The sequence below is a fragment of the Gordionus sp. m RMFG-2023 genome, chromosome 5, assembly GCF_954871325.1.
Source record: "Gordionus sp. m RMFG-2023 chromosome 5, tfGorSpeb1-WG-v2, whole genome shotgun sequence".
Taxonomy (NCBI): domain Eukaryota; kingdom Metazoa; phylum Nematomorpha; class Gordioida; order Chordodea; family Parachordodidae; genus Gordionus; species Gordionus sp. m RMFG-2023.
In genome coordinates, this window is record NC_088779.1 from 5,160,842 (window position 1) to 5,172,565 (window position 11,724).

The 11,724-nt window shown below is 24.8% G+C and overlaps 1 protein-coding gene across 1 annotated transcript; it reads right to left on the reverse strand.

Moving 5' to 3' along the window:
* Window positions 1-335: 335 nt before the first annotated feature.
* Window positions 336-11,442, reverse strand: LOC135929643 (survival of motor neuron-related-splicing factor 30-like). Its single transcript, XM_065466321.1, has 7 exons — window positions 11,323-11,442; window positions 11,203-11,268; window positions 10,806-10,945; window positions 10,675-10,762; window positions 10,472-10,629; window positions 6,983-7,109; window positions 336-712 (listed from the first exon to the last, which is right to left on the reverse strand). Exons 1-7 carry the CDS (start codon window positions 11,377-11,379, stop codon window positions 557-559), a joined length of 792 nt encoding a protein of 263 aa, XP_065322393.1. The 5' UTR covers window positions 11,380-11,442; the 3' UTR covers window positions 336-556.
* Between the last annotated feature and the right edge of the window lie 282 nt (window positions 11,443-11,724).

Below are 11,724 nucleotides of genomic sequence, written 5' to 3' on the forward strand. Positions count from 1 at the left end.
TGTTTTATATAGATTTATATAGTAAGAATATGATATAGTATTTAAAAGGCAATTTTGTTATATATTTTCGACACTTATAAAAAAATTATTAATTAATACTAATAGTAAGATGCTAATAATCTGTGAAGTTTACAAGTTAACATTTATGAAAGGCATAAATATAACAAAATATCTGCTTCGATTATCTCTAGTCAATCCAACTAAACTAAAATGTTACTAGACTAGATAAATATTGATGACAATTAATAGTAAAAATTTCTCATTTTAAACGAAAATAATTATGATTAATAAACGAGCCAAAATTCTTGATCAAGGTATTCATTTATTTCGATACAAGGTTAAAAAAAATTTATATATATAAAATACAATTAATGAATCTTCAAACTATTCTTCTTATTATAAAAGGTTTAATAAAAGAAAACATTTAAAATTCCAATGTATCTCCGAATATAACTTTAACAATTGAAAACATGCCACAGCTCTTGCTGAAACATTACTATAAAAATTTTGAATGAACTATACGATTTATATAGCATGAGTATATTATTGTGTGTAATCATGTTTGTCTAGGATATTTGGGAGCAACGTTGAGCGGCTTTGACATGGGTCTACCCCCCAAACCACAAGTTCCCACCCCAACTTTGCCTGCCTCCGATTCGGGTGTCGCGAAAATGCTTTTTTTGGTGATACCCTTTTTCATTTTTGTCATGGCCTGTGATGAATTTTGTTTAATAAATAAATTTTTTATAAAAAAAAATGAAGAGATTAAGCATTATATATTTTTCTTAAATAAAATTAAACTGATATAGACACGTGTCCATTTATTCATTCCGACATCGGATAAATGTTTTAATCAATATAAATTAAGAAGTTCGAAAATATTCATAAATTAGTTGATTACCTTATAGCCTATATATGTATACAAATAAAAAGTATTGATGAATTGTATTTGTAAAATTATATAAAGATGGCACGGGAAACCCGGTTAAGAAAGAGCCAAAAAAATTGATTTAATTTTAAGATCCAAGCTTTGACTTAAAAGGAAAAATTCCAGGCTAGGCTGATTTTTAATCAAATTATATCAATTGGCCAGTTAGAAAATTCGACCTCTGCTGATGATTGGAAAAAAAAAATCAGAAGTTAATGGAATTTTTTTAAAAGTTTCGAATTTAATTGAATAAGGTAAATCAGGCTAAGAAAAATGTAATTCTAAAATCATAGATAGAAAATTTAGGCTTGAGGCAAATCAGCATCGATATTTATTAAGTATAAAAATAACATATAGTAGTGCTATAAACATTCTTTAAAAAAATGACGACACCGTTATTGCCATTTTCTTTGTAATTTTAATCTATAAAATGATAAAATATCTATATTTTTATCAAAATCCTTTAGATATTTAATAATGAAGTAGTGCGATTTGAAATTCCAAATCTTTTCTAGATATAATATCAAGTGAGAATATGCCCACGTCAGATAAAGTAAAAATGCATATATTTTTTTATTTTTACCAATGCCATGGTGAAATATTAAATTATTTAAGCTTCTAAAGATTAGTTTAAATATTTTCACAAATCTATCGTAAAAATTTTTTTTAATTTTAAAAGTCTATGCATTTTAGATGGTAGAGTGGGATATGACTTTTTTATATGCTTTTTTAATTTTGCGCTATAAAATTTGAAAATAGATACAAAATTGTAAGTAAAATTTTTTTCATATATTAATTGATAATAATTTTAGTTAAATGATATTTTATATAATTTTAGAATATATTAATTTATATTTATATTATTTTAGGTTATATTAATTGATATTATTATAATTTAGAATATGGGATGATAAAGTTACTAAAAAATTTGAATTCTATATTAGTATTAGATGGTTAATCAACCATTAGTTTAAGGTAGACCTGTGCGCCGGCCGGCATTTTTGGGTATGCCGAAAACGCCGCCGTTTATGAAAATTGCGCCGGCGCGCCGCCGATTTTCATATCGCGGCATACGGCCGGCGCAGAATTTTTTTTCATATTTTATACCTTTTTATTCTAATAATTGGTCAACATCACTGTTGTAATTTTATTAATGCCAATCAGGATTTTAATGAATTTTTATTTTCTACATGTTTTTATTATATAATAGGAATTAATAAATTAATAAATTAAAAATAGTTATTAAATAGCAATATATTTAAATTATATTTCACGCACTCATTAAATTTTCTGTATTTATTTTTTGAATGTTATATAGCTCCACCATATTCTTCTACAATTTTAAAATTATAATTATATTGATGTTATTATAATATTCACTCCACCATATCCTTCTACAATTTTAAAATTATAATTATATTGATTTCATCATAAAATTCACTCTACCATATCCTTCTACAATTTTAAAATTATAATTATATTGATGTCATTATAAAATTCAATCGTTCAAAGTTACCATAATTTTACATATTTTTAAAATGGATGCATCAACATTTAATTAAAAAATCTATTGTTTGGAAATTTTTTGGTTTCTTACATTTAAAAAGAGATAATAAAATAACTTCCATAAAGTCGGACAAATTTTATTGTAATTCTTGCTTGGAAAAGGCTATTGTAGACGATGAAGATTCAAATAAGCCATTTTCACAGTATATTTTTTTTAAATATTATACTCTCATATTAAGCCAAAATCGTTAATAAATTCAAATATATGTTTTGTAAAATATAATCTAGCTATAGAATTCAAACTTTTCAATCAATATTAGCACAGGAAATTTGTTAAAACACTTGACTTCTGATCATAATATTAAAGAAGATACTTATCAAAATCACAAGATTTAAAAAAATATTTTATATCCAAAGACAAATTCTAAAACTTCTAAAAAATAGCTTTTAGCAAGAAACTATGTGTTATTATGTTGTGCTGACTTATTACCTTTTCAATCAATTGATAATATAGGAATGAAAAATTTTTTGAAGATATCAAATTTATAAAAATATTGATATATTATTCATAATAGATCTACCTTTATGTTGTTTTTTTTTCTATTGAAATAGCATTAGCTGATGAGGAAGGTTTACAATAGTTGAATTTCATAGCCATGCTAATAATATGATTTACACATAGACATGAATGATTTAAAATAATATTAAATTTGCCCTAATAACTAATTTATTGTTTGATATAAATTAAAGATATAATGATTTTCTGTTATAAATTTCAAAATACTTATTTTTAGAAATATCAAGTTATCAACTATGATTCTGATTTGCCAGACAGGACAACACTAAGACGTACTGCTCTTAATGATGTTTACCTATCAATGAAAGTATATGTACAAGAACAAATTAACTCAGGGCCAAAATTTTGCTCAATTACATTCGATATGTGGACAGATCAATATAGAAGAAGAAACTATATTACATTTACACTTCATTTAATAAATGATAATTTTGAAATGATTTACTTTACCTTAGCAACTCATTATATAACCCAAAAACACACAGGTGAGACTATTCTAACTGAGATTGAGAAAATAGAAGAGGAATTTAATTAAAAAAAAGAAAAAAATACAAATGGTTACAGATGCTGGGCCTAATGTTAGAAAGGGTGTTCGATTAGGTGAATATGAACACCACTTATGTTTGGGTCATGGTTTACACAATCTTGTTACAGTAGATGGTATTAAAAAGGTACCCTTTGTTGAAAATCTCATCATAAGAATTAGAGAAATTATTACTGCTCTAAGATATAAAACTGCAGAGGTTGAATTTGAATTCGAGGCAGATCAAAGAAATTGCCTAAGTACAATAGATTTAACATCAGACATGTTAGATCTTGATAGCACTGATCCATACCCAGATACCAATTGGAAATTCCAATGATAATAATAATAATTCCGCGCATATGAAAACTTTAAAATTAAATGTCCCAACACGTTGGCATAGTATATTAATTATGCAAGAAAGCATATCGGGATTAAATAAGAATTTAATAAATAATGTTTTAAAAAGAATTGGGAAACCTTTCTAAAATTATCAACCTATGAATCTGATCTGGTAGAAGAACTATTGGCATTTCTATCAAAATTTAAAGAAACTGTAGAATTTCTTTCAGCACAAAAAGGGCCTACGTTAAACTTGGCGTTACTTTTTAGAAGTGAAATTGAAACACATTTAATAGTAAATGATAGTGATAGTTCTGAAATAATTTCACTTAAGGAAAATATGCTAAAAAAACTTGCGTTACGATTTCCGGTTTGTGATTTGCAAGTAATAATATACATGTATATTCATTTGTTTAATTTATTTTTTATTTAAAAAATTATCTAGGTACTGGCTTCTCTTTTAGATCCAAGATTTCTAAAATTGACAATTGTGTCAAAGTATATAGAAGAGCAAAATTGCACAACTTCAGAATTTATAATAAAACATCTTAAACTTATAGAGAATGATGATATTAAGGTAGTAAATATAGCGACTGAGGATCAAGAGGTATTATCAAATTCAAGTTATTTGACAAAACTGGCAAATAAACATTCCACAATTAACAATTATGATTCCACATTAGGTGACTTAGAACAAGAATGCCACATTCTACTTGGAAAACGACATTCACAAGAAATGGGTGTTTTAAATTTTTGGAGAGAAAAGAAGAGTGGACTTCCCAATCTTTCCAGGCTGGCGAAAAAAATTCTATGTATTCCGGCGACTAGTACACCCAGTGAAAGAGTTTTCTCTACCGCTGTGACGTTGAATTCGAGGAGGTCATCATTATGCCCGAAAAATTTTAATAAAATAATTTTTATACATGACAATTATAAAATTGCAAAATCTTTTTTGAATGTATGAGTTTTCTTAAATAAAGATTAAAAAAATATGCCAAGATATGTGTAGTGTAGTGTATATTTTATTTTTTAAAAAAAAATTATATAAAAATTTATAACAGCGCCGATTTACGCCGCTTTTGTTGACGGCGGCTAAAAATCGGCGCGCCGCCGGCCTTTGATAAAATTTTTAAAAATCGCGCCGGCCGCCGATAGTTTTGTCGGCGCACAGGTCTAATTAGATGGTTAATCAACCATTAGTTTAAGGTAAATATATATGAATAGTGATAAATTATATTTTTAATAGCATAGAGATGGAATTTCTGTATCATGCATAAGAAAAACTTGAAAATGCAATTAAATAAGATAAAATTGGGCACAAGACTTGGGTGCTTCTGGCTCTAAACTCTCATACAGATGGTATGATTACATTAAATTCATTGGAGCCAACAATAAAGGATAGAAACACTACTGATAATTTTAGTACCAAATAAATTATATCAAAGGCAAGTGGATTAAAATTAAATGTATTGTTGGGTGATAGAATGTTGACTCTCTTGGAAAGGGTGCCTTCTGAGAGCCAGAAAAAATATATATTTATCTATAAATTTAACATTATTATAGATTATATCTCCAATCTATTTTTTCAAAATGAAGTAGCTCGATTTATCATACTCTGCAGTTTTATATCTTAGAGCATTAATTATTTCTCTAATTCTTTTGATGAGATTTTTAAAAAAGGATACCTTTTTATTACCATTTACTGTAACCAGATTGTGTAAACCATGACCCAAATATAAGCGGTGTTCATATTCACCTAATCGAACACCCTTTCTAACATTAGGCCCAGCATATGTGACCATTTGTATTTTTTTCTTTTTTAAATTAAATTCCTCTTCTATTTTATCAACCTCAGTTAAAATAGTCTCACCTGAGTGTTTTTGGGTTATCTAATGAGTTGCTAAAGATAAGTAAATCATTTCAAAATTATCATTTATTAAATGAAGTGTAAATGTAATATAGTTTCTTCTTCTGTATTGACTTGTCCACATATCAAATGTAATTGAGCAAAATTTTGGCCCTAAGTTAATTTGTTCTTGTAAATATGCTTTCATTGATAGGTAAACATCATTAAGAGCTGTACTGCTTAGTGGTCCTGTCTGGCAAATCAGAATTAAAATTGATAACTTGATATTTCTAAAATAAGATTTAAATCATTATATCTTTAATTTATATTAGACAACAAATTAGGGAGAATTTAGAAAAAATAAATTTGTTAAAAATTTATTCTGGGTTGTAAGCTACACAGAAAAAGGATGAACAAATGAATATGCAATTATCAATTATTATATAAATCATTAATGTCTATGTGTAATCTTAATGTTAGCATGGCTATGAAATTCAACTATTGTAAATATTCCTCTGTAGCCAATTTTCAATAGACCAAAAAAAAATAAAGGTAGAATAATTATAGATAATATATCAATTTTTTTATAAATTTGATAGCTTCAAAAAATCTTTAATTCCTATATTATCAATTGATTGAAAAGGCAATAAGTCAGCATAACATAATAGTTTCTTGATAGAAGCCATTTTTTAGAGGTTTTAAAATTTGTCTAGAATTTTGGTTTAGATTTAAAAAAATTTTAAATCTTGCGATTTTGATGAAATATCTTCTTTAATATTATGTTCAGAAGTCAAGTGTTTTAACAAATTTCTTGTGATAATGTTGATTGAAAAGTTTTGAATCTTTTAGTTAGATTATATTTTACAAAAAATATTTTTTAATTTATAAAAGATTTTGGCTTAATATGAGAAAGTAATATTAAAAAAAAAATATATACTGTGAAAATGGCTTATTTGAATTAGAGATGTGCAAAAGTAGGGCCGGGCCTTTATTATTATAAACAATATTTATCAATTTTATATAACAACTAAATAAATATGTATAAAGCAGACACTTGCTGTGATATTATTTGCACTGCCTGGCCTAGATTAATTTTAAATATTTGGCCAGACCTGGTTATTTTTTTAAAAAAGAACTTGTAGGCCCGACCTAGGTATATTTAAAAAATTAAAATACAGCCTGGGTCAAGGCCAAGCCAGCAGGTACCTGGTATAAAGTATAATGAATCTTATACACATCATAATATAATTATATATTAACTTTTATGGAAAAATCCTTCCATTTTTGTTTTTCGACTTCCCCTTCAGAATCAAGTTGTTTAACTCTTTGTGCCTTTTTTAGGGCTTTTTTCTTTTTTTGTTCTTGTTGAGCCTTTATTATTTCTTTCCTAAAAATAAGATTTTATTTGAGCTTTATAATATAAATAAGATTTTATTTGATCTTTAAAGTAAAAAAATTTTTTTATTTATAGCTTGATATTGAGCAAAAATAGTTAACTCTAGGGGTAATTAGAATTTATATAATATTTGCAAATAGTATTTATAAAGTATGACTAATATTTACACCAATAGTAATAATAATTTCTCCCTTGATGATAATATTTGCCCCCTTTGGTGAAGGTGATTATATTTGACCACTGAGTGGGTAAAAAGTATTCATAAAGAATAAAAAAATTTACCCCATTAGTAATAATATTTTTCCCTGGTGATAATATTAGCCCCCATTGGTAAATAGAATAAAAAAATTTTTAAAAATGATATTAGCCTCCTTGGTCATTAAATAAGCATAATATATTTATATAGACTGTACATGTAAATAGGCTAAAATAAGATTGATAACATGTTTAAATAAAATTTAGTGAAGATGTACCGTAGAAAAGTGACAATTGTTATAATCGTTATTTTTAAGGTTATTTTAATTTTATTGACGAAAATATTTTAAAATAAGTATTGATAACATGTTTAAATAAAAATTTAGTAAATATGTACTCTCAACTTGTCATAATCGTTATTTTTAAGTTTTTTGAAACAAATGGATTAAAATTAGTGCTATAATTAATTTTATAGGTTAAGAAATTAAAATACAAATATTTATTTTTTTTAAGCTAAAGATAATTTGATTGATAAATAATCAATTATTACCTCGACATTTTTTTTTCTATTTTTTCATAAAATTTGATGTAAATATTAATAAATTTTTTTATTAAATATTTTTAAAGGTAATTTTTATTCATATTAAGTGTTGTATATGAATTTTTAAATGTGGTTTTTGTAAATAATTAATTTATGAGATAGCAGTAGAGGTGTTATTTGCACGACCCTAATTTTTAAAATATAAAAATTTCCTCCCTGCTCCTTTTGTAAAAAAAAAATTAGGCCTGGCCAGGATTTTTAGTCCGTACTTTATATATTCAGGGCCGGCCCGTCCTGGATTTTTTTAATGTTGTTTTATGTTAAATATGTTATCAATACTTATTTTAGCCTATTTATGTCAAAAAATTCAAAACTTTAAAAACTAAGATTATGACAATTGTCACTTATCTAAGTACATCTTCACTAAATTTAATTTAAACATGTTATCAACACTTATTTAAACAAAAAATTCAAAAACTTTAAAAATAACGATTATGACAATTGTCACTTTCTATGGTACATCTTCACTAAATTTTTATTTAAACATGTTATTAATACTTATTTTAATCTATTTCCGTCAAAAAAAATCAAAAAACTTTAAAAATAACGTTTATAACAATTATCACTTTTCTATAGTACATCTTCATATAAACATGTTATCAATACTTATTTTAACCTATTTATATCAAAAAAATTCAAAAAACTTTAAAAATAACGATTATGACAATTGTCACTTTTCTATGGTACATCTTCACTAAATTTTTATTTAAACATGTTATTAATACTTATTTTAATCTATTTCCATCAAAAAAAAATCAAAAAACTTTAAAAATAACGATTATGACAATCGTCACTTTTCTAAGGTACATCTTCACTAAATTTTAATTAAACAAGTTATCAATACTTATTTTAGCCAATTTATGTCAAAAAACTTTAAAAACTACGATTATGACAATTGTCATTTATCTATGGTACATCTTCACTAAATTTTATTTAAACATGTTATCAATACTTATTTTATCATATTTTGTCAAAAAAATTAAAAAAACTTTAAAAATAATGATTATGACAATTGTCACTTTTCTATGGTACATCTTCACTAAATTTTTATTTAAACATACTATTAATACTTATTTTAATCTATTTCCGTCAAAAAAAATCAAAAAACTTTAGAAATAACGATTATGACAATCGTCACTTTTCTATGGTACATCTTCACTAAATTTTAATTAAACAAGTTATCAATACTTATTTTAGCCAATTTATGTCAAAAAACTTTAAAAAAAATGATTATGACAATTGTCACTTATCTATAGTACATCTTCACTAAATTTTATTTAAACATGTTATCAATACTTATTTTAACATATTTTGTCAAAAAAATTAAAAAAACTTTAAAAATAATGATTGACAATTGTCACTTTTCTACGGTAAATCTTCACTAAATTTAATTTAAACATGTTATCAATACTTATTTTAATCTATTTTTGTCAAAAAAATTCAAAAAACTTTAAAAATAACGATTATGACAACCATCACTTTTCTACGGTACATCTTCACTAAATTTTAATCAAACATGTTATCAATACTTATTTTAACTTATATTCGTAAAAAAAATTCAAAAAACTTTAAAAATAACGATTATGACAATTCTCACATTAAAAAATATAATCCTTAAAAAGATCATATAAAATAACATCAAAAAAGTTTAATATAAATATTTTTTAAATTTATTTAAAAAAAACACTTCATTTAATAAAATATAGATCATTTTACAAAATTGATAAAAAAAAATTATAAAAGATTTCACCTAAAAGATGTATTTACAAAGTAGATTGTGAAAATCACTAATAATTATATTAAAAAGAATATTACATTTCTACAATAGCAGCATATTATTTTTTTTATAATAAAACAATATAAATAAAAAATATTAAATCATATCATGTTTATTTGTTGATAATAATAAAATATTTACATTAAATATAAATAAAATAAATTATTTTACTAATAAATAAATAATATGCTAGGCATCGATGCAAAATTTTTGACTATTTATTTTGGCCAATTTTTAGGCTTAGCCTAACTAGGTTTAGCTGATTTTTAGGCTTAGCCTAATTGAGCTTAGCCAATTTTTAGGCTTAGTTTAATTGGGCTTGATTTTTAGGTTGGCTAAAATTAACCAATTACGCAACACTAACTGTGATTTTTGAAAATGTAATATAATATATTGTTCATTTTTCCATAGATGGGCAAAATTGTTTAGAAATTGTTGGATTCTACAAATAAGTGAATATATTTCCAATAAAATCAGATTTTTAAATTTAAAACACATACTCAAAAATTAGATGTTGAATATCACATTTATGCTATCATGTAGTGTTGTTAAACAGCTTGTTTTTAGCCAATTTTTAAAAATGGCTAACTCAATTTAGCCAGATAAATATTGCCTAAGCCTCGAGATTTCAACAATATGTCTGGATCTTTGTTCCTTCTGTGAGCAAAATCTTCAGGCCTGGGTAATATTTGTCTGTATGAAGTTAGCCGTTATTATAAATTGGCTCAAAACTAACCGTTTAACAAAACAACTAACATGTATAGGATGATTATTAAAAACCTTGTTTTGACTTTATCTTTAGTTGAGATAGAATTTGGATTAAAAGGATTAACAGAGGCATAACTTGATGCTTCTATTGCTTCAATTTTTTGTGGTTTTAAATGTAGATTATTTAATTCTTGATTAAATTGCGTTGAATATGGTTTTAAACTTTTAATCTTGAAAAAAAATCATTTCTTTTAGTATATTATATAAAATATTACTATAGCCACATCTTTTGTTCCATATTTGGCAAAAGTAATAGTTGCATGTTTGCTATCAATTATCTCATCTATTATAGCCTCATAATAACTATAATATAAGCAATCAAATAATTAATAACTTTTAAATTTACTTTCCATTTTTAGACCAAATTGCAAAACATTTATCTCCCACTTTCCAATCTATATTATAATATTCTTCTTCAACAACTCTGCGATTATGAGGAGGTGCATCCTGCCTTTGTATCAAATCTAATGTTAGGGCAATGACATCCTACAAAAAAATATATTAAATTATTATGTTTAGATAATGACAAAGATATACTTTTGATATTGTTACAATAGTTTTTATAAATTTATAAATAAATATAATTTCATACAGATGTCTATATCTTTTAACCTGAGTAAAATAAAATGAGCATTGGGCGTTAACCTTAATCCATCTGATAAATAGTCAAATACTTTAAAATTTATATAAAAAATTTTATTTAAAAATACATCTTATAATTAATGAATAATTTCGGAAATTACTTCTAAATCTTTTTTAAGTTTATTTAAATCGTCGTTTTCCGGGTCCGTTGACAATGCAGCCTCAACCTTTTATCAAAATTTATTTGTATATTTTATTTGATAAATATTTAATAAATTTACTTGTTCAAACTGAATTTTGTACGAAGTTAAATTTTGAATCAATTCAACATCAGCCATTTTATATTTTTATGGTTTGTATATTATATATACAAATAATTGACAACCTATCACTGTTACTGCTTTTATTAAATAATAAAATTAAACATCAAATGTTAAAAAGTAATGAGACAAAAATTAACAAAAAACAGGTATACTACTTATACTTAAATAAAATAATTTCAAAAATAAAATTCTTCAGGTTTTATTTTTGTATCATCCTTTTTTTCTTTCTTTTTTTTCTCTTTAGCTTTCACCTTTGCTGGTGTTAAGCTCCTTCAATATCTTTCTCCACTTTATGTTATTTATACTATCTCGTTTATCTAATTTACACTTCTTCATATTGGCTCTAACTTTATGGCCCTA